Genomic DNA, 25,877 nt, shown 5'->3' on the forward strand with positions numbered 1-25,877 from the left:
TCTCCTTTGTGGCATCTTTATTTTCTACCTGGTATATGAACAATGAACACAGGTCAGAAAAATCAGCTGCACTGAAACACTTCAGCCAACTGTAAGACAGAGGGGGCCTGGACATGGAGAGGGTGAGGCTGGCAATTCCAGACCAGCTTCCGCCAAAGGGCTTGTGGTCCAAGCCCGAAACCAGAGGGTGCTCTGGGTAGGACCATGCGGTGCAGACTCTGGGCAGGAGGGACAAGGAGGACCAGTCACAACGGGGACTACTGCTGGGCACGAGTTTATTGGCTTCTGGCCTCACGCTCCTGCTTGATGAAGTTGATCAGCCCATTGGTGGAAGAATCGTGAGAAGTCACTGGGCTGCTGCCATCAAGCTCAGGTTCAATTTTCTTAGCCAGCTGCTTTCCCAGCTCCACTCTGCCAGGGCGAGGAGGAAGAATGGTATAAGGAAGCTTCCAACATTGCTAGTGAAATCCACCAGCCAGCTCACAGGCATTCCCCACCCTCCCCTTGAGCCAGCAACTCACCCCCACTGGTCAAAGCTGTTGATGTCCCAGATGATGCCCTGAACGAAGATCTTGTGCTCGTACATGGCTGTGGAGGGAGCACGTTAGGGCTCTACCAGCCCAGTCCGACCTACCCGAAGCTGGGACTTCCCCACTCACTTACCAATCAAGGCTCCAAGAATGAATGGCGTGAGTTTAGTGAACACAATAGAGTTGGTTGGGCGATTTCCTTCAAAGACCTTCAGAAAACACCCAGAAATGTCCCCCAGTTAGTCGTGATTCCTAACTCCTCATACGGGAAGCACACGCTGCGCCAGAGGCTGGGATGGGCAGCTCTGTGAGGACAGCCCCTCCTACTGTGCAAGGCAGGCAAGGCACTCCACGAGCCCCTGCCCTGGCCACACAACTTTATCCTTCCAATTCCAGGATGCCACCCAAAGCCCACTTCAGGAGGAGTGCTGACCTTGTGGGGCAACAGCTTCTCAGAGTCCTGTGGACTCTTCCCTGCGGCCTGTAGCTCCTTCCGGGCCTCCTCTGTTGACTTCCCCCGCATCAGGGCCTCAGTCTGGGCCAAGAAGTTGGCCAGGAGGATCTGACGAGAGAGACGTCGAGTACCATTTTGAAGCACTGTCTGAGCTTCAGGCAGATGGACAAGACTGCCTGGCACTGCCCAGCCAGGGTTAGTCTCAGCAGTCGGGGTCAGGCTGCTTGCTCCGACTCTGGAGCTTACATGGAGCAAGGGGGGACACCAGAGCACACCTGTTGACACTGGAAAGTAGGTAACGATGATAACTACCCTCCAAGGACTATGTACTACTTGCCGAGGGCCCTGTTAAGAACTTTACCAACATCTATTTTTTAAGATCCTGAGGGGGGAGAGGCATCATCTCTTTTCTAGTTGAGCCTCAGTTTCCTCAAGTCAGCAGCACTGAATCCCAGAAGGACAGAGGGGAAGAATTAGAATTCAAACCCAGGACTCCCGCGTCCAAAGCTTGTGCCCACAGTAACCCATGCTACTCTGCACACCCAAGAAAAGGCAGGATCGGTCCCCTTCAAGGACTCTGTCAGGTCAGGAGTTGGGTGGTTTTCCCCTTTGCTGCTGTGGTAGGCAAGATCTTGGCTCCCTGACCTTTGCCCCCCTGCTGTTAACGCCTGTGTGTATTATATCGCATGGCACAGAGGGATTTTGCAGACAGAGCTAAGGTTACAGACCTTAAGATAGGGAAATTATCCAGGTGGGCCCAGTGTAATCACATAGCCCTTAAAAATCACAGAAGAGGACAGCAAGTGAGTCAGCCACAGAGATGCAACAGAAGAAGATGCAGGAGAGAATCGAAGCTTCAGATGGATTCAACCCAGCCTTGCTGGTTCTGAGACCGAGTCAAGGGGGTTTCTAGAAGCTGAGAACGACCCCCAGCTGCCAGCAAAGCAGCCAGGTCTTGGTCCTACAACCATACAGAAATGGATTCTGCCAACAATCTGAATGAATGAGGAAAAGGATTTCCCCCCAGAGTCTCCGGAAGGGAACACGGTCCTGCCGACACCTTGATTTCAGCCTGTGAGAACCTGAGCAGAGACCCAGCAGACCATGATGGGCTTGGGACCCACAGAAACCACGATAATAAATGGGTGTTGTCTTTAAGCCACTAAGTTTGTGGTGGCAGGAACAGAAAACTAGTCCTGCTGACTAATGCATCAGTCTCAAGAGGTCTAGGTGTAATGTGAGCCTAAGACAGCATGAAGAGGGTCAGGACGAGGGCTTTTACCTTGTGATGCAAACCCTTCCTTATCGGGTGCTGCGTCTGAACAGGGATGAGGAAGTCACAGGGTATCATCTTGGTACCTGCGAAGGGCACTGTGGTCACCCAGGAGCCTATCCCCACCCATGGGAACCACCCATGTGGCCTACAGGAGAACGCTGACCTCACGGAGGAGTCTTTCCTGGCGTGCCCTCCCCGTCCCCAGCTGCACTCCTGCCCAGGCCAGATGAGCCCTACCTTGGTGGATGAGCTGGTAGAAGGCGTGCTGGCCATTGGTCCCTGGCTCCCCCCACACAATGGGGCCTGTCTGGTGGTCCACACGGGTGCCGGACTTGGTGATGTACTTCCCATTGGACTCCATGTCACCCTGGAATGGGGCCAGAAACCCAGTCATCGATCTGCAAGTCTTTCTCCTTCATGCACATGCCCAAAACCAGCCTGGGATGCACCAGGCACGCCTGCCCTGCCCTGGCTCTGTGAGATACGGGCAGGCATGATTCTTTTATGTCCCCTCATCTGGGAGGGCACAGCTCACAAGCTTTTTGGCTTCGACCGCTCTGAAGGACCCATGACCAGCAGAAGGTGTATACGGAGGTCCAGGGAGGACCTCCCTAAGAGGAGAAACGGGTCACAAAATCTTCAACTGATTTCTTAATGGAGAGGCAGGCTGGAATCCGGACTGTATAGCCTTTGAGGGCCATCACCCCAACTAGACTCTGGGCCTTGGGGAGCCTCAGCCCCTCCTCCAGTCACAGGATCCACTGGGAGAGGGGCTGCTCTAGGGGGGCTGTGGAGATTCCAGGGGCAGAGGGCTGTGAGTAGCCCAAAGAGGCACCATAGGCTGGGTGTAAACTTGCTTTTCTGGAGGGACAAAGGCAGTGCAAACCATGGGGGTGGGGTCCCAGGCTGTGGCCCACCCTGTCGGGTGATGTCCAAGAAAGAAGTGACCTGGCTGAGGCACGTGCCCTGAGCCAAGCCAGAGCCTGACTGGCCAGGGCACCATGATGGCCACTCACGCCCCTCCCACGGTAGCCAAACTCAACTGATTCCAAAGATTCTCCATGAGGTGGGGAGCACAGGGGGGCCTTGGACACGCCCAAGGGTAATGGAGGAAAAGGCCGCTGGAGGAGCAGGAACCTGGGCACCCAGGCTCACGGGCCCCCCAACCCAAGGCGTGGCCTGGCAGCTGGTACCTGCTGGAAGTAGGCAGCAAAGCGGTGCAGGTACTGGTCGTAGGGCAGCATGGCATGCGTCTCACACCCAAAGCAGTTGATGTACCACACGCCCAGCAGAGCCAGCAGGACGGGGGCATTCTTCTCCAGGGGCGTCGTGCGGAAGTGCTGGTCCTGAAATGAGAACAGGGTGGGCGGGGGCTGAGCAGCTTCCCAGGAGGGAAGGAGTGAGGGCGAGGGGGAGGGAGCTGGACCAACCACAAGCTTCTGGCCAGCGACTGGCAGAGAACACAAGCCCCAGCACTTACCATCCAGTGAGCCCCTGAGAGCAGCTGCTCGAAGTTATCAAATCCTGCAACACAAAAGCAGCGTCAACAGAAATGGTCACGCCCTAGGCCTCCTGGACGCGTGGACACAGCTTCTTCTGGAACCGGGGTAAGGCTGGAGGGGGAGCCAGAAGAAACAGGATCTGGGAGGACGTGGGCCTGTAGAAAGCCCCTCTAATCAGAGTCAGCCCTGAGCACAGAGGCAGCTCTAGGGCCACCTGGCGTGGAGGAGCGAGCAGAACCGCAGTTGTGAGGGGCAGGGAGAAAGGCCAACCTACAAACCCGCAAGGAAACTCGGCCCTTCCCACCTGACCTGAAAGAAACATTCCAGCCAAGGGCAGAGAGGCCCGCGGCCTGTGGGAACGGGAAGGTGTTCAGGGACACGAGTCCCCAGCCCGACTTCAGACGGCAACACGGTCTCCCGAGACAGAAACACAAACATGCACACTCACCCACGTGCAGGGCAATGGAGAGTCCGATGGCTGACCACAGCGAGTAGCGGCCTCCCACCCACTAGGAGAGACAGGAAAAGGCGCTGAGGAAAGGCTGGCACACCCCGCCCCCCTCCCTCCTGCCACGGAACTTGCCCCCTGAGAACCATGCTCTGCTACAGGTGAAGCTCTGCGGCCCTGGGGCCAACCCACCTCTGGGAAGCAAGACAGCAGGCCAGGCGCCGGCAACTGCTGGGCCGACCAACAGGGCAGAGACTACACGAGGGACTGACCAGAGCCACGAGACTCAACCAAAGACCTTACCGTGGCTGACCCCACCTCCTCAGACACCGACAGACCCGGCGCCTCATACCTGTGCCAGGTCCGGCCTCCCCAGGCACCAACAGACCCAGCGCCTAGCCCTCCTCCTTGGACACTGACAAGTCAGAATCCCATACCTGTGTCTGGTTGTGCCTCCAAGGACACCGACAGACCCAATGACTCGTACCTGTGTCCAGCCTCTTTAAACACTAAGAGACCCAGCGCCTCATACCTGTGCCCACGCATACTTCCTTGAACAATGAAAGATCCAGCACCTCCTACCTGGCCTTGGCCCCTGCTCCTCAGATACTGATAAACCCAGTGTCTCATACCTGGGCCTGGCCTTGCCACTTCTGACAATGAGAGATCCAGTGCCTCATACCTGTGCCCATTCCCGATTCCTCAGGCTGTACTGACAGACCCAGCACCTCCTAGCTGTACCTAGCCCTGCCTCCTGGGACACTGACAGGCCCAGTGGCTCATACCTAGGCTTGACTGACCTTCAGCCTCTGCCCAAGACACACTGAAGTCTACTATCCACACTGTGCCTTCTCGTGCCACACTGCAGACTCCACTTTACCTTCAGAATCCTCAGATCTCCAGTCACGTCTTCCTAACAACTATTTATGGAACACCTACCATGTTCCTAGCATAGGCAATACAAACAATCCACGGGGGAGAAAGATATAAATGAAACAATCATGCCAATAAATGTGAAAATGAGATAAAGTGCTTGGGAGAAAGGAAACCAAGAATAAAAGGACTCTGAGGGTGCTTGAGCCTGGATGTGAAGAATGAGTAAGTGTTACCCAGGGAAGCACAGAGAGAGGAGAAGGATTCCAGCAGCCAGAACAGCATATGCAAAGGTCCTGCAGCAAAAGCAGCCTTTCTCAACAGTGAGAGAATTAAGCCCCACGGAAAATGCTTTGAGTGACTCAATTTCTCAGTACTACCAAGGTTGGTCCAAGGCCAGCACCCTTCTAAAGGCAAAAGAGAGATGCTAATTCATTACATCCAATGGATGCCTTGGGGCATTAAGGCTTAATTCTATCCTGAAAGCCTGACGAGACAGGCTGGGCAGGAGGAAGTGTAGCACAACCTAGAAGATGAAGGAAGGAGTGAGAACTGGAGGGTAGAAGCTGAGAGGCAAGGCTGGAGAACCAAGAAGTCTGTGGGTGAGGAGCGAATGGAAGCAGGAAACCATCTAGGAGCCCCAGTGGTCGTCCACAGAATGATGCTACCCTGAATGGGGGCGGCAGGGATGCAGACCACTGATTCAGGAGGTTCAATTAAAAAGGATGAATTGGATAAAAAGAAAAAAAGGATGAATTGGAGGAATGACAGAATCAAATGTGGCCCAGATGTTTCTGGCTTGGATAATAAGATGAATGATGGGGCTCTTTACCTAGAAAGGGTCTGGGTTTGGGGGAACCTTACCTGACTGTCACAGTCCCACAGACCACACCATGCCTGACACTGGCTCTCAGATCTCACCCAATAGACTCAAATCCAGAAACTGGCCCGAGCAGACAGCCAGCACTCAGACCAACAGACCAAGGCTGCTGACCTTGACTGAGGTCAGGTTCTCAGACTTCACTTTTGTTTTGGGAGAGCCCAGCAAAGCTAGTGTCCGATTTCAGCCTCTGAGACCTCAAGCTGTGGACACAGGTCCTTAGACCTCACCTTCACCGGCAGTGGGTCTCACACCACGCCTTAGAGATGTCGCTCTGCAGTCAGTTCCATGTTCTGTGCCTCACCTGCCCCAGAGCCTCAGACCTCACCTTCTCCAAGCAGGTATAATCCAATCTCTTTCCCCACTTGATTAATTCAGACCCTGCCAGCTAGATCCCAATGTGACAGACCACACCTTGGACTGGTTACAGATCCTCAGGCCTCTGCAACACCCTGAGCTCTGCCCATCACACCTGACCAGGGTGCTAAGAACAGCCGGCTGACACGGCTCAGCTCGTTCAACCTCTCCTACCTGAACCCAAGGGCTCCGCACACCTCCCCAGGTAGACCCAGGTACACACACCTACGATGACTCTGCCTTTCCCTCGATGAGAGTCCACTCTACCCACCTGACCGTGCCTGAGCCTACCACTGAGGGTCCCACCTGTGTCTGACCCACCTTCTCAGGCCTTACCCATCATACCAATTACGTATTTCTAGGCTAGATCCTGCCCCATTCGTTTCATCTAACAAGCCCGGGGATGCCAATTTGTACCTGAACCGGGGGACAAAAACCCCCACCTAAGATTGTGTTTATACCTCTGCCCATGTGACCCTGATCCACGGACTCACGGACAAAGCCAGGTCCACATAGCAGCCCTGGGTATGGATGCAATGGCTTCACCTGGGAGGTCAACTCTACCTACTTGTGTTCAACTCCAGTACCTCAGACCACAGGGTTATACGCCTGTCAGAGGCAGGCTCCAGACAGCTCAGTTAATGACCCGGGCTTCACATACCTGTCTGTGCCTAACCTTGACCCCTCACATCTCAACTGACAGACCCAGACCCCCCTCCCTGAGCCCAGCACTCAGACTCCTCACACCTTCCCGAGGGGTCCAGCTCTCTCTCCACGGGCCTGGTCTCGGCTCCCAGGCCTAACCTGAGAGAGCCAGGTCTACCGTCTGTGTCTCACTCGGCTTTCCACATCTCACAAACAGATCCAACACTATCAACCCCTGCTTGGCCTGGGCACCAACACCTCAGTAAGGAGCCTCCAACCTCATCAGATGCAAACATCTCTGCGTATCTGTGCTCAGCAGACCCCACCGAGAGATGTGGTTCTACCTACTTGGGATTAACCCCAGACCTAACTTCTAGGACCTGGGTCAATGTACTTCATGCTCCAAGGATTTCACCTGCAAGACCCAAGCATACATACAGCTGGCCCCAAAGTCCTTGCTTGAGAGGAGCCACACCCACCTACTCATGTCTAACTTAGAGGCTGCGTATCTGCTATGAGCCCCGCAGAGTCCCGCCTACCTGCAGAAGACCCCAGTGCTGTGGGCCTGAATTGAGGCCGCTCTACCAACCCAGGCTTAACCCTGGTCTTTCAGGCATCACCAAAAGACCAAGGGTACATACCTTTGCCTGAATCCAACACCTGAAAGAGCTAAGTCTACCTACCTGTGTTCAACCGTAACTCCTTAGGTCTCCTCAAGACTATACCTGGCAGACAGGCTTTGCCTACCTGCCTCTGACCCAGGCTGCTCAGACCACATTTGCTGGGCCAGCTCTGCCTACTTGTACATGACCCTGGTTCCTCCGACCACACCTAGCGGACAGCTCTGCCTACCCGTACATGACCCTGGACCCTCAGTCCATACCTGGCAGACCAACTCTGCCTACCTGTACACGACCCTGGATCTTCAGACCATACTTAGTGGACCAACTCTGCCCACCTGTACATGACCCTGGGCCCTCAGTCCATACCTTCCAGACCAGCTCTGCCTACCTGTACATGACCCTGGATCCTCAGACCATACTTAGTGGACCCACTCTGCCTACCTGTACTTGAGCCTGGATCCTTGGACCATACCTAGTCAGACAGCTCTGCCTACCTGTACATGACCCTGGATCCTTAGAACCTAACTAGCAGAATAGCTCTGCCTACCTGTACTTGACCCTGGATCCTCAGACCATACCTCTTCAGACAGCTCTGCCTACCTGGACATGACCCTGGATTCTTGGACCATACCTAGCGGACCAGCTCTGCCTAGCTGTGCTTGACCTTGGATCCTCAGACCATACCTGGTGGACCAGCTCTGCCTACCTGTGCTTGACCCTGGGTCCTCGGACTACACCTAGTGGACCAGCTCTGCCTACCTGTGTTTGAACCTGGATCCCTGGACCATACCTAGTCAGACAGCTCTGTCTACCTGTATTTGACTCCAGATCCCAGACCATACCTTATGGACCAGCTCTGCCTATCTGTACTTGACCCTGAGTCCTGAGACTGTACCTGGTGGACCAGCTCTGCTTACCTGTGCATGACTCTGTCTCCTCGGACCATAACTAGTGGACGAGCTCTGCCTCCCTGTGCTTGACTCTGGGTCCTCAGACCATACCTAGCGGACCAGCTCTGCCTACCTGTACATGACCCTGGCTTCTTATGCTGTACCTAACAGACCAGCTCTATCTACCTGTATGTGACCCTGTGTCCTCAGACCATACCTACCCAGCCAGTTCTGCTTACCTGTACATGACCCAGGATCCTTAGAACCTAACTAGCAGAATAGCTCTGCCTACCTGTGCTTGACCCTGGGTCCTCAGTCCATACCCAGTGGACCAGCTCTGCCTACCTGTACATGACCCTGGATCCTCGGATCACACCTAGTGGACCAGCTCTGCCTACCTGTGCTTGACCCTGGATCCTCAGACCATACCTAGCCAAACAGCTCTGCCTACCTGTACATGACCCTGGATCCTTAAAACATACTTAGTGGACCCACTCTGCCTACCTGTGCTTGACCCTGGATCCTCGGACCATAGCTAGTAGACCAGCTCTTCCTACCTGTACACAACTCTGGACCCTCAGACCACACCTGAAAGACCAGTTCTGCCTACCTGTACATGACCCTGGATCCTCAGACTATACCTAGTGGACCAGTTCTGCCTACCTGTACACAACTCTGGACCCTCAGACCATACCTAGCAGACCAGCTCTGCCTACCTGTACATGACCCTGGATTCTCAGACTATACCTAGTGGACCAGCTCTGCCTACCTGTACACAACTCTGGACCCTCAGACCATACGTGACAGACCAGCTCTGCCTACCTGTGCTTGACACTGAATCCTCAGACCATACCTAGCGGACCAGCTCTACCCACCTGTACATGACCCTGGCTCCTCAGACCATACCTAGCAGACCAGCTGTGCCTACCTGTACATGACCCTGGGTCCTGAGATTGCACCTAGTGGGCCAGCTCTACCTACGTGTACTTGACCCTGGGTCCTCAGACCATACCTAGTGGATGAGCTCTGCCCACCTGTGTTTGACTCTGGATCCTCAGACCATCCCCAACGGACCAATTCTGCCTACCTGTACATGACCCTGGCTCCTCGTGCTGTACCTAGCGGACCAGCTCTACCCACCTGTACATGACCCTGGCTCCTCAGACCATATCTAGCAGACCAGCTCTGCTTACCTGTGCTTGACCCTGGCTCCTCAGACGATACCCAGAAGACCAATTCTACCAACCTGGCACCTTACACTGTACCTAGTGGACCAGCTCTGCTTACCTAAGACCACATGTGGCAAGTCAGTTCTACCTGTGACTGAGCCTGGCTTCTGAGACTGCAGCTGGACGGCCAGCTCTGCCTACCTGTGCACGACCTTGGATCCTCAAACTGCACATGGTGAGCCACCTCTGCCTACCTGTGCTTGTTCCTGGCTCCTGAGACTGCCTCGGCAGGCTAGCTCTGCTTACATGTACCTCATCTCAGCTCACCAAACGTCATCTAAGACATTTGGTTCTTCTTACCTGGACTTGGCTGTGACTTCTGAGATTTCACTGGACAGACCCAGTTTCCTGAACTTGCTCCACAGACTTTACCTGACAGACCGTGCTCTACCCACCTGTGCTTAACTCACCCTGACAGACCCAAGGATAAAACCTGTACCAGATGCAGACTCCACAGACCTTACCTGAGAAACTCAATTCCACATACCTGTGCCTGGCCACAACTCTTCAACTTCGTAAGACATCTCTACAAGACAAGCAGAGATGCAGTTCTACCTACCTAACCTGACCTTACCTGGGAGATGCAGATCTACTCACCTGTGCCCAGTCCCAGCTCCCAAGATCTCACCTGAGACACCTACCTCTATCCACCTGTCTTCACTTCATATTCTCAGAGATCATCTAAGAGATCTAGGTCTTTCTAGATGAACCCAACCCTGCCTCCTCAGGGCTCACCTGACAGATCTGTTCTACCTACCTGTGCCTGACCTCAACTGTGGGACAGAGTTTAATGAACCTAAACATGGCTTTTCAACCTACTTCTGGCTTACCTTTAGCTTTACAGATTTTACCTGAAAAACTCAGTTCTATCTACCAGTGCTGAACCTCAGCTCCTCAAATCTGGAATACAAACCAGGGACTGACCTCAGCAGCTCAGACCTCACCTGTTCAAGAACCAAAAGTACAAACCTGTATCTCACCTCAACTCCTCAAACCTTACCTGACAGACCTGCTCTGTGTACCTGAGACAGACGCAGAATTCATGAACCTTCCAGATGGATGGATGCAGCGCTCCATCTCTTTGCCCGACTCCAGCTTTTCAGTCCTTTCCCAGGGGACGCAGGACCATCTCCAGGGCCATCGCCCTGAGCATCACCAGAACTGCTTGGACAACACCTGAGGACACAGTTCTGACCCGGACCCGATGGTGGATTTCTAGTCCCACCTGTCAGACTCAGCTGTGTCTCTGCCTACCTTTGGTTTTAGTGTCCTTACCTGACCAACACACTGCTGTCCAGATGTGCCTGATCTTGGCTCCTCAGGCCTCCCCTAAGACACCTAGTTATACACACCTTGTCCGATTCCAGCTTCTGAGACCTCAAGCAGACGTGGCTTTACAGACCATGCCGGCAGACCCCACTATACAAACCTAACCTGAACAGACTCTTCCCAGAGACCTGACAGATCCCTGGCTGCTCATCTCAGCCTGAGGGAAGCCTGGCGAGAGCCCACTGGTGCCAAACAGTGTCTGAGTGACTTGGGCCTCTGACACTTCTAGAGACCTTTGTCTCTAGACCTTTGTCTACCATAAGCCTCTCACAATGCACCTTAGCGACGTGCTTCCCTGGTGGTGCAGTGGTTAAGAATCCGCCTGCCAATGCAGGGGACACGGGTTCGAGCCCTGGTTCGGGAAGATCCCACGTGCTGCAGAGCAACTAAGCCCGTGCGCCACAACTACTGAGCCCGCGTGCCACAATTACCGAAGCCCACGCACCTAGAGCCCATGCTCCACAACAAGAGAAGCCCCCACAATGAGAAGCCCGCGCACCGCAACGAAGAGTATCTCCCGCTCGCCACAACTAGAGAAAGCCCGCGTGCAGCACGGAAGACCCAACGCAGCCAAAAATAAATTAAAAAAAAAAAAAAAAAAGAACATGTACCTAATTTTGGCTCCTCAGACTCCACTTGATAGAATAAATATCTGAATTCTTCCAGAATTCACAGACCTCACCCGTACCTTTACCTGTCCCGGTGCCTCCTCTTCAGATACCACCTGTACCTGTCCTGGCTCCTCTTCAGACATCACCGGCCAAAATTAGCTCTCCGGTAATGCGTGCTGACTGCCTGATCCCGACACACAAGGCTGCCCCGTGGCTGGCCACAGCTGACCAGGCCTCACCGCTTACACATACCTACGCCAGACTGGACTCTTCAGATCTTACCTCAGAGCCAGAGCAACATCCTTGTATCTACTGTGACTCCTCTCTCTCACCTGAGACCCTGGGTCCAGAAATTTCACCTGTTCCTGTCCCTGGCTCCTCAGATGTCACCTTCTCAATTCACCAATATACATCCTCAGTGACCCAGGCAGGTCCTTCCAGGTATGTCTGGACTGGCCACAAAGGCCTCCACTGTGCCCACCCTGGCCACTCGGGCCTCACTAGCCAGCCCCAGCCCCATGTTCTTGTGCCCAACTGTCATTCCTAGGCCTTACCTGGGAGACCCAGGTCTGTCTCTAAGCCACACCCCAACTCATCTCTGCAGGCTGGGTGGTTACAGGCAATGACGAGCCAGGCTGCGACACAGCCCCGCTGCGCTGGGCTCCTTGGCTAGCAGGAGCCCCCACGTGTCCCTGACCACCACCTGCTCAGGCTCCAGATCCCGCAGAGGAGGAGGGTGGTACCTCCCCTCGTTTAACAGGCATGCAACATTTGTTAGAAGCTGCACAGTCTCTCTCGAGCGGGGTTCCTCATCTGAGCCACAGGACGCAGAAAAGGATTTGAGTGACTCTTCTCAATTCTTCCAAGGATGGTACATAACTAGTCCCATTCTAGAAAGAGGTTAACTCATTACACACAAAAGATGCCTTAGGGCGGGAGGGCGTAATCCTCTCCCAGACTCCAGGCCTTTAGAGCTTTCAAAGGAAGTTACATCTTCAGATGCTGCCAGCAAGCAGAGAGGTTCCAGTATAAAGGCCTGGAAGCAGCCCCCTGGGAAAATCCCCAACCGGACAATGCCCTCTTAGGTACACCTGCCGAAGTCACGTGTTAGGGCCACACCCACTGCATTCAAGGCACCCACGCCACACCCTGCACCGCATCTCTGCCCCCCGAGCCTTCCCTGCATTCTGCGACCCGAGCCCTTCTCACACCACGGCTGCACTCAGGCAAGCTGCAAGGAGAGCTCCTGCTCACTGCTTGGCACCAGCTGTGGCTCTAGCAGAGATGAGTCTGCGTGACCGCCTGTCACTAGAGTGGCCCGCAGCTCTGCCACTCAGCAACGCTGGCTTTGCGAGCTGCCCAGCGGGGCCCCACCCAGGCACCTCCTCTCTGCCACCCTCCAGCTGCCCCTGCAGCTCCTTTCCAGGCCTGCCCAGTCACACCTCCCGCCTCACCCTGCCCTTTGGTCTTTACAGGTTGCGGCTGTAGTTCAGAGAAAGGTCATCACTGAGAATAACTCACAACCTCAGCTTAGCGAGGGGGACGGGGTGGCTCCGGTTACCCCGCCCAGGGGAATGTCACCCTGGCCTTGCAAGCCCGCCCTCGGTGGGAGTGGAGCCCTCATCCTGACTGAGCGAAGCTGCTCCTGCCCCACAAGCCTCTCTGAGGGCCTCCTGCCTGCTGCAAGCATGCAGCAGGTGCTCAATAAATATCGACCTGACCTTATGGGCCCCTCATCTGCGGCTTGACCTGGCAAAGGACACATGATTCACCCACCACGGGGAAGTGCCTTTACTTACATCCCAGAACTCGAACATGTTTTGAGGGTCAATTCCAAACTCCTTCACTTTGGCCTAAAAAGGGCAAAGGGAAAGAGAAGGAAGGAAGCCTGGGTTAGCGGCACAGGAACATGTTAGCGGCTCCAGGGCATGAAGAGTCGTGCCACCACTGGGGCTGCGCTGCAGCCACCTGCGAGTCCAGGCGGGACCAGGAGCCACCCACCCCCAGAGCCAGATGCCAGGCCAGCTCACGTCCAGCACACCCGTGGCCCAGTGCTTACAAACCCCTCCTGCTGAAAGGGGCTGCACAGCCACCCTGAGGACCTGGCCCACACACTGTTCTGCAAGACCACCTCCTGGACCAGACCCCCTGGGACCTCTGGGAAACAACTGAGCACGGGCAGGGGCAACCTCCCAGGCCAGGAAACATACAGCCCGGACACCTGCCCAGCCCTTCCAATACTGGGATGGTGACCGCACCCCAGGAAGCCTTCAGGGAATGAGAGATCCTATTCTATTCCCTGGGCAGACAGGGTTAGCAACCCTTGCCTAGACCCCACAGGAGACGCCCCACTGACCAGTCTGAGCTCTACCCGCAGAAGGTGGACAGTGGCACTGTGGTTGGCCAGCCTTAAGATGTCCTTCTGTCTCCCCCCACAGGCAAGTCAGCACTGCAGGCATGGGTGGGGGTAGGGGTGACACGGAAGGAGTGGAGTCAGGAGGACCCGGGTGTGGTTCCGGCTCAGACTGCCCAGCACAAAGCCCACCACACAGCAAGTGCTCAGCCAGGTCTGCCTTCCTCGCGACCCCTGCAGCACAGCCCCGTCCTGCCCGCTGACACGCCTCTGACCCTACCTTGCACAACCCGGGGCCAGGAGGAACTGGCAGGTGGGTAACCACGTTCTAGTCCCGTGTTCTAATCCCGGCATCACTGACTCATGCAATCACTGGGTGACAAGTCACATCCCTTCATTGGGGCTTAATGTCCTTATGTGAGAAATGGGATGCATCCCCCACCCGTACCCAGCATATCCCATCTGGGGAGAGGCCAGTGGCAGAGGCCAGGGGAGGTCACATGTGTGGAATGTTGTGGCCATCAGCCAGGCCCGGGGGGTGGGTGGGGTTAATGTGATCCCACTGACTGCAAGCCCCCTGCTGGAGCAGCAGAGGTTTGTCTGCCTTGCAGAAAAGGTAAGGATGGTTTGCAACTCACATCCCTCACAGGCAACCAACCCTTCACCCCACCAGCTGAGCCAAGACCCCTGAACCTGTGAAACACACCTCAGCTGATGTATTCGGAAAGGCCATGACCCTGACCTGGCCTGGGCCCTCCCAGGGAGGTAGTATGGGAACCCTCATGGGCACTTACAGTGTTGGTAGACAGGGCAACAAAGTGCTTCGAGACTGCGGAAGGCTGCAAGAGATGAGCCAAGTTATACCACACCCATCCAGGGGCCCCCCAGGGGCAGCAACCCTGCCATCTCTGGAGAAACCAAGGCCCCGGGGGGGACCCACTGCTCCCAGTCCTCGGTTCGGAGGCTGTCGGAGGAGCCCCATGTCAAGATGGAGAGGACAGAGGGGTCAGAGGCCAGGCAGCCCAGCCTACCTCACAGGCGCACAAGGCCCAGGGTGTCTCCGCTGTAAAGCTGGAGGGGCCAGGGGTAGAGAGGATTCCACAGGGCCAGTGGCCTTAAGGAAACGGCCCTCAGCAGTTAGAGCAGCGTCTGCCACATTTGGCTTGTCTGGGCTGGCAAAGCCAAATATCTTTTTTTTCTAAATATTTATTTATTTTGGCTGCACGGGGTCTTAGTTGCAACATGCAGGATATTCGTTGCGGCATGCATGCGGGATCTAGTTCCCTGACCGGGGATCGAACCGGGGCCCCACACATTGGGAGCACAGAGCCTTACCCACTGGACCATCAGGGAAGTCCCAAAGCCAAATATCTTAACCAGAAAGGATGCCTCCTGCTGCCAAATTCAGGGGAAATAGGGCTACAGAGCTAAGCGTGGCCACGCAGGCTGACGGGCAGGCCCACCCTGTCCTTCCCAGCCCGCACACTGCCCACTGCCCACCCAGCACTCACATCCTTGGCCGACAGGAGAAACCACTCCTTTGCTGTCTCCGCGTTGGTGATGGTCTCCTGGGTGGTGAAGGTCTGCAGGCAGAGAGTACAGGAGTCGGTCCCCAGCCAAGGTCGGTACGGCCCAGAGCCAGAGCTCAGCAGCGGAGACCGTGTGGGTGCCCAGTTACCACACGGAGCAGTGCATGCAGGTGTGAGTCACTCCCCATCACCTCCACCCACATGTCCACAAAGCCACGATCAGTGACTGTGTCTGGGGCAGGGTCCTGGAAGTAGCAACGTCATCCTGTGATTCCAGGACTTCACAGACAGAGAAAGGGGAAACGCTCGTAAGAGCTACACCTCCACCTGCCCAGAGCCCACCCTCCGCCCCCGCCACCCCACCACAGGTCAAAGGCCAGAGCATCCTCCAGGAGCAGCTGTGGACACACCTGGGGCTCCCTTCAGCCCAGACTAGGCTGTATCTCAGAACTCAGATGGAATTCTTAATATTTAATGTGCATGGATACGAGTAAACAGGGCATAGATGACAAAAAACAAAATGCTTACATCATCTGGGCATGGCTCTGGGATCAGAAAGGAGCAGACATTAGAGACAGATCTCTGAGAAAGATGGGAACGGTCCCAGGCTGAGCGCACATTCACTGAAGTGAGTGGGTATGCCTAAGATGAAGGCTCATACGGACCAGTCCAGGCTTTCATCAGGTAAACTGTTTTTGCCACCAGATAAGGAAGAGTCTGAGGGCAGCTGTGCCCACCTGATCCACAGAGCATGGCTCATTCAGAGCAGCTGGGAGAGTCCAGGGCAGTGGCAAAGCATCCACCCCCCCTCGCACCCCAACACACGCAGGGTTGGGAGTCAGGCCGGGTCTGAGGGCCGTACCTTGGAGGCGATGATGAACAGGGAGGACTCCGGCTTCAGGGCGGCCAGTGTTTTGGCAATGTGGGTCCCATCGATGTTGGAGACAAACCAGACCCGGGGACCTTCTGAAGAGTATGGCTTGAGGGCTTCAGTCACCATGAGGGGTCCCTGTGGGGAGACGCAGCATCAGAAAACAAGATTCCGGGGCCCACGAGAGGTGAGAACAGCCAGGTCCCATCTCTGGAGAAACCAAGGCCCTGGATACCCCTCCTCCCCCATCCCAAGGCAGCCCCCTCCTTACCAGGTCAGAGCCGCCGATGCCGATGTTGATGACATCCGTGATGGACTTGCCTGAGTACCCCTTCCATTCACCGCTCCGGACACGCTGGCACAGAGCGGGGAGATGTAATCAGCCCAGATCCCTGAGTATAAACTGCTGCTCAAATGCATCATTACTTCTGTATCCTTACACCTCAGTCCCGACTTCCAGGCCCTATCACAGGCCTACTGAGACACAGTGTCACATCCTTGCCACACTCAGCCCCAACTAGACCCTTTTTCTCATCATTAGTAAGCGGGGTGACATCCCCACCTCACAGCGACATTGTCAGAATCTGCAAAACGAGAGCAAACTTTCAGCAGAACCTAACATGACAGAGGCCAAGAGATGTGGAATGTCAACTACTGTGACTGGTCTGTGCCAGGGGCAGAAATGACATACATGCAGCCAGGCTCCACATGGACCCCAGGGATTCCTGCCTCCCAGTATTCACATCCCTATAGGGTCCCCCACGCTGTACAGGGCTCACTATGCACCCATAAGGACACTGCAGAGATGACAGAGTGTGACTTCAGAAGCTGGGTCAGGAAAGACCATGCAGCTTCTGCCTTGCTCTCTTGGATAGCTCACTCTTGGGGAAGCCATCTACTATGTTATGAGAAGACTCGGTTGTATGAAGAAGCCAGTGTGGTGAGGAACAGAGGCCTTCTTCCAACAGCCAATGCCAACTCACCATCCACGAATAGGAACTGCCTTGGAAGAGAATCCTCGAGAACCCAGCAAACCTTCAGATAACTACAGCCCTGGCCGACATCTTGAGTACAACCTCAAGAGAGACCCCCAAACCAAGACCAACCAGTTAAGCCTCAATTTCTGATCCACAGAAACCGTGTGAGATAGTAAATGTTTACTGCTATTTTAAGCCAAGTTTGGGTGGAATTTGTTATATAATGACAAATAACTAATGCAGACTTTGGTGCCACAAGTAGAGTATTACCATAACAAAAATCTAAAAATATGGGTAGGGACTTCCCTGGTCCAATGGGTAAGACTCCGTGCTCCCAATGCAGGGGGCCCGGGTTCAATCCCTGGTTGGTGAACTAGATCCCACGTGCATGCTGCAACTAAGAGTCCGTATGTCACAACTACGAAGTCCACAAGCCACAACTAAGATCCCGCATGCCGCAACTAAAAAGATCCCATGTGCCGCAACTAAGATCCGGCAGAGCCAAAATAAATAAATAAATATTTTTTTTTAAATAAAAAAATAAAAATATGGGTAAAAGCTAAAAGAGCCTTGAGGAGAGTTAGTGAAAGCCTAAAGAACATTGGAAGAGACTGTTAGCAGAGGTTTAATGGTCCTCGAGGGGGCTGCTGGTACAGATTTAAAGAAGTGGGAAGAAAACACTACTGAAAATTGTAGGAAAAAGAATCCTTGTTATGTAGTGAAAGAAAATTTAATAACACTGTTGCCTGCATTAATGGGGAAAGTAAAAGATGTATCTATTATGATCTGGATGATCTAGCTATAGAGATTTTCAGGCTGTGTTATAGGAACTACCTGGCTTCTTACTGCTTACAATAAAATACAAGAGGAAAGAAACAAGCTTAATGAAGAACTTTTAAACAAAAAGAAGCCAGGAATCGCTGGATTTGAAAATTCCCAGCCTCTCCAGAAAATAACTGATGCTGAAATTAGGAGATGGATCTTTGGCAAAGTTCAAATCCAGGGCACTGTAAGAAAAGCTTCAAGAAGTAAAGCAGAGAATATAGCTGTGAAATCCTTTGTTAAGACCTCAGAAAGAACTAAGGTGGTAACACAGAGAACATTTTGGCTGAAGGTAAGGCTTCCAAAAAGCTTAAAAGTACTGTCTCTGTGGTCTTAGAAGCAATTGTAGGAAAGGACTTATCTTGAAAAAAATCTGTGGGTATAGCTTTTGTCTAATGGAGTGAACCCCCCACCCCCAGTAAGCTTCACAGGAGACCCACAAAGTTTTTAAGATAACTGAATTGTCAGAAACACTACCAGCTTGGCCTGAAAGTGACAGAGATATTACAAAAGGAAAAGAGATCTCTGGGACTTCCCTGGTGGTCCAGTGGTTAAGACTCGCACTTCCAATGCAGGAGGGCGCAGGTTTGATCCCTGGTCTGAGAACTAAGATTCCACATGCCATGCAGCATGGCCAAAAAAATAATAATAATAAAAATTAAAAAGGAAAAGAGATCTTTAATATTTTTTATGTTTTAGGCCGTGGTGTGTGCATGTGTGATCTTAGTTCCCCAACCAGGGATCAAACCTGTGCACTCCTGCATTGGAAGTGCAGAGTCTTAACCGCTGAACCGCCAGGGAAGTCCCAGAAAAGAGATCTTTAAAAACCTACATTTCTATAGGCAGTAAGCAGGCTGAAAAAACTAGGCAATTACAAACACAGACTACCTTTCATGTAAAAAGGATGACTAAGGGCAAAGCCAAAAGCCTTGAGGAACAATTCCCAGGCCTTGAGTCCTAACCAAGCAATTGCCAACACGTGTCCTGCTCAATTTCAGAACTGCTTTGGACCAATGTTTCCTGTGTGCCTTCCACTTTCCTTCCTTTTTGAAAAGGAATTATCCTACAACAGTTATCCTACGCCTATCTCACCATTGTATGTTGGGTGTGTAGGGGATAAATAACTTGTCTACTTAATTCACGTATCTTCAGATCAAAAGGAACTGTTTTTAAGTTGTATTAAAGAAAATACAGATATATCTGTATCTAATTTAGATTATAAGGTTCTTCACTTCTAGCTGATATGGTAATGGCATATGGCTTAAGAGAAAGAGAACAGGGTATTTCACATGTGGAAGGAACATGATGAATCACTGGGAGCCAGAAGGGAGACTATGATAACCAAATTCTAAGATGGTTCCCAGCTATCCTCACCTCCTGGCACTGCATTCATGTCCTTGTGTAGTCCCTTCCCACTTCGATCAGAATTGACCTGTACAACCAAGAGGCTAATACAGAAATGAAAGAGTAACTTCTGATGCTACCTCAAGGTATTAAAAGACGTTGAGGCACTCTGCCTTGCTCTCTCTTGGATCAGTCACTCTGGGAAAAATCAGCTACCTTGTCATGAGGACATTCAACCTGTAGAGAGGTCCACAAGGTAAGGAACTAAAGCCTCCCAAATGTCAGCACTGATTACTAGTGAGCCATCTTGAGTGCAGATCCTCCAACCCCCATCAAGCCTTCAGATGAATGTAACCTTGGGCCAACATCTTGACTACCACCTTATGAGACCTGAGCCAGAACCAGTCAACAGAAACGCTGACTGCTGTTTCCAGCTGCTCAATTCTGGAGTTATTTGTTACGCACCGATAGGAAACTAGTATACGTGGCTTTCCCCAAACCAGTAAGACCCAGTAACTTTATTTCTTTTAGATAATCATCACCTGCCATGAGCAATTTTCCATCAATACAGAAAGAAAATAAGTTGCTCAGCTTTTCAACGATCAATCTCACCATGAGTTTTGTTATAATGAAGCAGCCTAGAGGGGAACTTTGTGTATCTTTACTATTACTACATATACCCTTTATTTAACCAGATAGGGGGTCTTACAAAAGCACACGCATTCTGCAACTTCCTTTTTCAACTTCACAGTATATCCTGAACAGCACAGCAGGTCAATGCAACTGTAGCTCCCTAATTCCTAATGGCACCCAGGACTACGGTTTATGAACATACACTGACTTTACTGGTCAATCCTCTGATAAATGAGGTCAGGCTGTTTTCGGTTTTTGCCGTGACAATCAAGGTCATGGTGAACAGCCTCACCCAATCTTGGCGAACTCCTGAGAGCACAGCCATGGGGAGTGTTCCTTACCATGGAATTGCTGCTATTCAGCAGCTATTCTGAACTATAAATAGCCCATCAGTCTGAGTCAGGTATCCAGCAGCCAGCTATAAGGGAGGGCTTTCCTGGAAACAGCTTCCCAGACGACCAGTGCCACACACTCTCCACATGGCATGCCCGAGCACACAAGGGCTGACCAAACAGGGCACCCTGCTTCTGAGACACATCAGTTCTGCCACTCACAGCAGATGTCTGGAAACACCCAACCCTACATCCCATCCAAAGCCCATCACAAACACCAACCACTCTTAAGGGACATTCTGGAATCCAGATTCTCATCAGGATCCCAAGCCTTCCTCACCCTGCAAAGTCCCACTCACTTGCCTGCCTAGCCTCTAGGACGGATGCCCAGATCACCTCCTGCCGTTTCAGGTCTGAAGATGACCAGCCACACGTGGGGGACGCTGCTCTCAGGGACCAGCTGACTAGAGCCTAGATCATCACTCCCAGAGCACGCGTACAGACATGCGTGACCCACACGTACAGACATGCACACGGCCACACAAACCGTCCAGCCCACAGACATCACCCTTGCACTCCACGCTTGAGGACATCCACCAACTCTTGCAGAATCACCGTGGGGTAGACGCTGAGGCAATGGCAGGCGATGTGGGGAAATCTCTAGCTGTCTCTGAGGCAACCCCTACGCCCCCACACAGGAAAAGGAAGCACAGTTGTGCATTAATGCTGACAGGGACAAGCTGCGTGTGTGTGTACACGTGTGCCCGTGTTTCAAAAAGAGACGACAGACATGCTAGTACATGCATAGGAAACTTTTGGAAGATTTACAGTGAACATTATAAAAGCTGCCTCTGGAGAGTTGGCTGGGGTGTGGTCAAGAAAACGTTCCATTTTAAATCTCGTCTAGTTCTAGACTAGGCAATAAGGGCACATGACTAAAGAGGTTAGAAAAAGCAAGTCTCTCCCAACTATCCCATCCCTCAGGGGCCTCACTTTTCTTTTCAGAACTCTGTCCCGGCCAGACTGTCACCGTGAGCCCACAGGCGTTAGAGCTCAGGAAGGAGGCTGCTCTACTGCTGCCAGTGGTGGGTTCCCCGAGAACAGGGTCAGGGAAATTCCTGCCTTAGCAGAGGCTCCATGGCTAGCTGTCACAGAGACCACCGCCACCTCAGGCTGCATTGAGGGCTGGGGTCCTCTCCAAGGAGCGTGGAAGGGCGGCCCATCAGGATCCCCCGATTCCCAAATACAAGCGCACACACACACGGCCAAGGGGAAGTCCAGCCCAGCAGCTGCTTACGTGGCAGAAAGACTTTATCTTCTCCAGGACCCTGTTGACCTCTGGCATCACATCCTTGCCATCCACCAAAATGGGTGTGTTTGACCGGTTCCGAAGGGCCACGTGCAGCACTGCCCGATCCTGGGGACGAGAGTCAGCGCATGAAGGCCTCCACCCCAGGGCAGCCACACTCCCAGCTGGGCATGATGCAGTGTGGCCCCAAGAGTCAGCTCAGCCCTTTATCCACTGGACACGCAGGCCCTAAGGTCTGCTAGTACCATGGTCTCATACTCAAAACCCACTGTGTGCTCATGCAAACAGGGGCCACTCCAGGTCCTAGAGGGAAGGCAAGGCGTGTGCTGCTCCCTTACGTGCTGCAGACAGTCGCAAGGGGAGGGAGACCGGAACAGGCCTGGGACAGGCCCCAACGACCCACAGATGTTCAGGGCGTGAAAAGTCAAGGAAAGCTGAACAAAGAATGAGCAAAGGCACACTGGTGACAACACAGGTCAGAGACAAGCAATGACTGGCTACAGAGGACCCAGGCTCATGAAGCCCAGTCTCATCTTTCTGGTGAAAGTACACGGTGTTTGTTGGCTCCTTTTGAAAAGTGTCCCTGGCCCTTTGGAAGTGGAGCAAAACAGGCAACTCAAGCTTCCCTCACCAAGCATCCCATCACACCCACTACTGGAAACCAAACCAGACCCTAAGTCTGTGATAGGCTCCAGGTGGCTGGCCTTAGCAAGTGAGAGCAACAGTCCCATCAAGCTGGAGGCAGCAGATGAGTCCTTGAAAGAAACAGGTCTGAGGCTCCAGGGGGACAGGAAGGGATGATCTCAGGACTCCAACGCAGGGAGAGGCTCACTAAGGTGGAGGGCTTCATGCCACACTGCCTTCACCCCGCCCAACCTCACTCCTGTGCCACATTCTGTAGACAAATGCACCACTCCAGGAAGCCCTCCTTGATTGCCGTCTCTCAGCCTAGCCCAGCAGTGAAAGACAGGGGTGTTTGAATAGTGGCTCTGCCACTTACAGAACGACACTGGATAAGTGACTTGACCTCTGAGTTACAGGTTCCTCACGTGTAAAACGAGGATAATAACATCATGAGGATGACACTCTGAGTGCTCAGCGATTCTTATGCCTACAGGGTTCCACGGCGATTCAGGCACAGGGTGGCCAAGGCCTGGCCTTGCCACAGCTTCCTGTTGACTCCTCCCACTGAGGAGGTTGATTTTGACATGAGTCTTCTTTTCACTGACAAAACCTGTAGCAAGGATCCTGTTGACTCCTCCCACTGAGGAGGTTGATTTTGACATGAGTCTTCTTTTCACTGACAAAACCTGTAGCAAGGATCAGAGTTAACTTCTCTGAGCAGGCCTTGAGAAGCCCTCTCCCTGCAGCCTTGAGATGCTGTCCCCAGGCAGACACCGGGAGCCATTCCACGCTCATCAGACCTAGACTGCAGTCTTGGGGAAGACACACCCCAAGGCTGTGCAACTTGCTTGAGGAAATAGGCCTTCGGGCCCCTGGTTAAGCAAAAGCATTGCCTAAGAGGAGGGGTACGGACACAGGGTGATGCTGCTAACAGTCAGACGAACCCCAAAGGGAAGGAAGAGGCTGTGGAGGGTATACGGAGTCTGCCTGCTCACCTCGGTGAAGTTGATCTTCTCACCGTTGAACATGCGTTCCCGAGCAGCCTCCACACCCCTGGACTTGGCCTGAGAAGAGAATACACTGAGGCCTGGTCCCACCCACGTTGGCCACCAGGAGTCCAAGGCCCCAAGCACAAGGCTTGGTGCGGCCCCCGGTGGGGCTGACAAATGGCTGCAGACGGGTGCCCTCCCCCACTGCCTGGGGAGGGTCTGCTCAGACATCAGGCACTGAGTCCCCTGGGATGCAGGTCAGAACCTGGGGCAGGGGCACAGGGGCAACTACTGAGATCCACTAAGAGGGGTAAGTAAAGATGCTCAAGGACCTGAGGACGCCAGTAGCCCAGCTCGTCCACAACACCATGGGTCACGGGTCAAGCCTCCCCACGCAGAACGTTACCAGGTCCACCAGCATCTGCATCACAGCCTCCGTCACAAGGTTCTTGGAGTAATCCAACAGAATATGCCCATGGTTGGTGTTGAGGTTCAAGCTGCAGAAAGATGGCAGAAGCGGCTGACCACACCCCAGCCTGATCCCTGATCAGAGATGCTTCCAAAAAAAAAATCCTCCCTGTGCCAAATCCAAACAAGCCTCAGCTGGCCAGCACAGTGGTGTCGTCTGTCACCTGTCCGCCCCCCAAGCCGACCTGCAGCAGCAGCACAGGGCCACATGCAGACCCCTGGTGAGGAGCCTTTCCTCTGCTAAAACTGAGCTGGGGGATGAGAAGACCGAGCTGGGTGAGCTGCCCCTGCCTAGGCCAGAGAGTGACAATTCCCTCCCAGAGTTTCCACTCTGCGACTCAACTTACGCAGGGAAGGACCCAAATGACAGGGCTGGCCATCAGGGGCTTCCAGTCTGGAGCCACGGACCTCCCCTCCCGAACCCCTGTGCCAGTGACCATTCCCGACCCCCAAGATTTTCTCCTTTCCTGGTCGTTCATGGGTCTCCGGACCTAGCCTCCTGGGCAGGAATCACGGCCCCACCTCTCCACCCTTCCATCGCGGCTCCCCGCAAATCCCCCGGGCCGGTCCCACCCTGACCGCACCCTGCAGAAGGTCCCGAGCACACTCTCGGCCGGGACCGAGTGGAAGGGGGCAGCCCTTTTGAGCCTGCCGCGTCGGCGAGGGCCCTTGCTCACAACCGCGGAGGGATGGCCTGCTTCAAACGGCAGGGACTGGTGGAGGGGGAGGGGAGAGAAATGTCCCCGTGGAGGGGAAGCGGCAGAGAGGCCCAATCCTCATGACGAAGCTGCCGGGGCGCCGAGACCTCCGGCGAGCACCCGGAAACCTGCTTCAAGGAGGCGTCAAGGACGAAGCGCGGCCTGGGCCTGCGCCCAGATCCGCAGCCGGGGGCCCTCGGGGACCGCCGCCCAGCCCTCCCGGCCCAGGCCCTGCACAGCCGGACCCCGCGCGCCGCCTCCGGGTCCGGCACGTCCGCGCCCCGCCCCTGGCCCCGCGCGCGCACCTGAAGTGGTTAAAGCGGTCCTTGTCTCCTTCGAAAAGGCGGCGCAAGTTGAGGTCAGAGCCGTGCTCGTGGTACCATGCCTGCAGCTTCTTGAACTGCGGGTTCTGGGTGAGCGCGGCCATGGCGAGAGCGGCAGAGAACACGGACTGGGATAAGCACGGAGGAGGAAGCTGGGCGGGTGGCGCGCGGCAGGCGGAGAACCGGCGAGCGCAGCGAGCTTTAAGGCGCAGGTCCCCGGCTCCGCTCCGCCCCGTCCCCGCCCCCGCCCTCCTCTCTGAGGTCCGCGCCCGAGGGGCAAGCTGGTCCGCAGCCGAGGCTCGGGGGCCTCAGCTCTTCTCGCCTTGCCACCGGCGGCCTCTTGGGCTGCTGCTCTGCCGACCTCTGCCTGGAAGTGACTGAGGAACAGAGGCAGAGCCCCGGCCTGCTTCATTAGTTCGTTCATTCACCCACTTAACCCAACTCCTTACAACACTTCAGTGTTACAGGTGCTGCGGCTATGTAGGTGACAAGTAAAATATATGGCATATCTGATGCTGGGAGGTGCTAGTGAGATAAGGAACGCTGGAAAGGGTGCTGGGAATAGGGGTTGCAATTCTGAATAGAATCGTCAAGGCAAAACTCACTCAGGTGACATTTGAGCAAAAGCCTGAAGAAGGTGAGGAAGCAAGCCAGTTGGCTATCTGGGGGAGAAGGGTTCAGGCAAAGGGAAGAGCAACTGCAAAATTCCCGAGGAGAGCATGCTTAGATGTTTCAGCAACAGCAAGAGGCAAGTGTGGCCGGAGGGGAGTGAATGAGGGGAGAGTGATAGAAGATGAGGTCACAGAGGGAAGGAAGGCAGTAAGTCATCGTCAGGGCTTTGGTTTTTATTCCGAGAGAGATGGGAAGCCATTGAAAGGCTTAAGCAAAGGAGGGACATCATCGGACGTGTTTTACAAAGGATCAGACCAACAGTTCAGTAGGCATGAAAGTGAGGACA

At 54.0% G+C, this 25,877-nt stretch overlaps 1 protein-coding gene across 1 annotated transcript; it reads right to left on the bottom strand.

Moving 5' to 3' along the window:
* On the bottom strand, nucleotides 1-25,101 carry GPI (glucose-6-phosphate isomerase). The gene is made up of 18 exons (XM_060000030.1): nucleotides 24,902-25,101; nucleotides 23,837-23,927; nucleotides 23,437-23,505; nucleotides 21,806-21,925; nucleotides 16,672-16,755; nucleotides 16,392-16,538; nucleotides 15,512-15,583; nucleotides 14,795-14,839; nucleotides 13,447-13,500; nucleotides 4,211-4,271; nucleotides 3,741-3,784; nucleotides 3,454-3,606; nucleotides 2,498-2,627; nucleotides 2,267-2,343; nucleotides 964-1,092; nucleotides 664-739; nucleotides 522-588; nucleotides 1-411 (listed from the first exon to the last, which is right to left on the bottom strand). The coding sequence occupies exons 1-18, from the start codon at nucleotides 25,021-25,023 to the stop codon at nucleotides 276-278; spliced, it is 1,677 nt and encodes a 558-aa protein (XP_059856013.1). The 5' UTR covers nucleotides 25,024-25,101; the 3' UTR covers nucleotides 1-275.
* Nucleotides 25,102-25,877: the final 776 nt, after the last annotated feature.

This window comes from Delphinus delphis, chromosome 20, assembly GCF_949987515.2.
Source record: "Delphinus delphis chromosome 20, mDelDel1.2, whole genome shotgun sequence".
In the NCBI taxonomy this organism is placed as follows: Eukaryota; Metazoa; Chordata; class Mammalia; order Artiodactyla; family Delphinidae; genus Delphinus; species Delphinus delphis.

Excerpts from the sequence above, each read along its gene's own strand:
- GPI (XM_060000030.1), bottom strand. The coding sequence starts at position 25,023 with ATGGCCGCGCTCACCCAGAACCCGCAGTTCAAGAAGCTGCAGGCATGG. Across the intron at positions 15,584-16,391 it reads TGTTCATCATCGCCTCCAAG|ACCTTCACCACCCAGGAGAC; the intron begins GTACGGCCCTCA and ends CTCTGCCTGCAG. Across the intron at positions 3,607-3,740 it reads TCTCAGGGGCTCACTGGATG|GACCAGCACTTCCGCACGAC; the intron begins GTAAGTGCTGGG and ends TTCTCATTTCAG.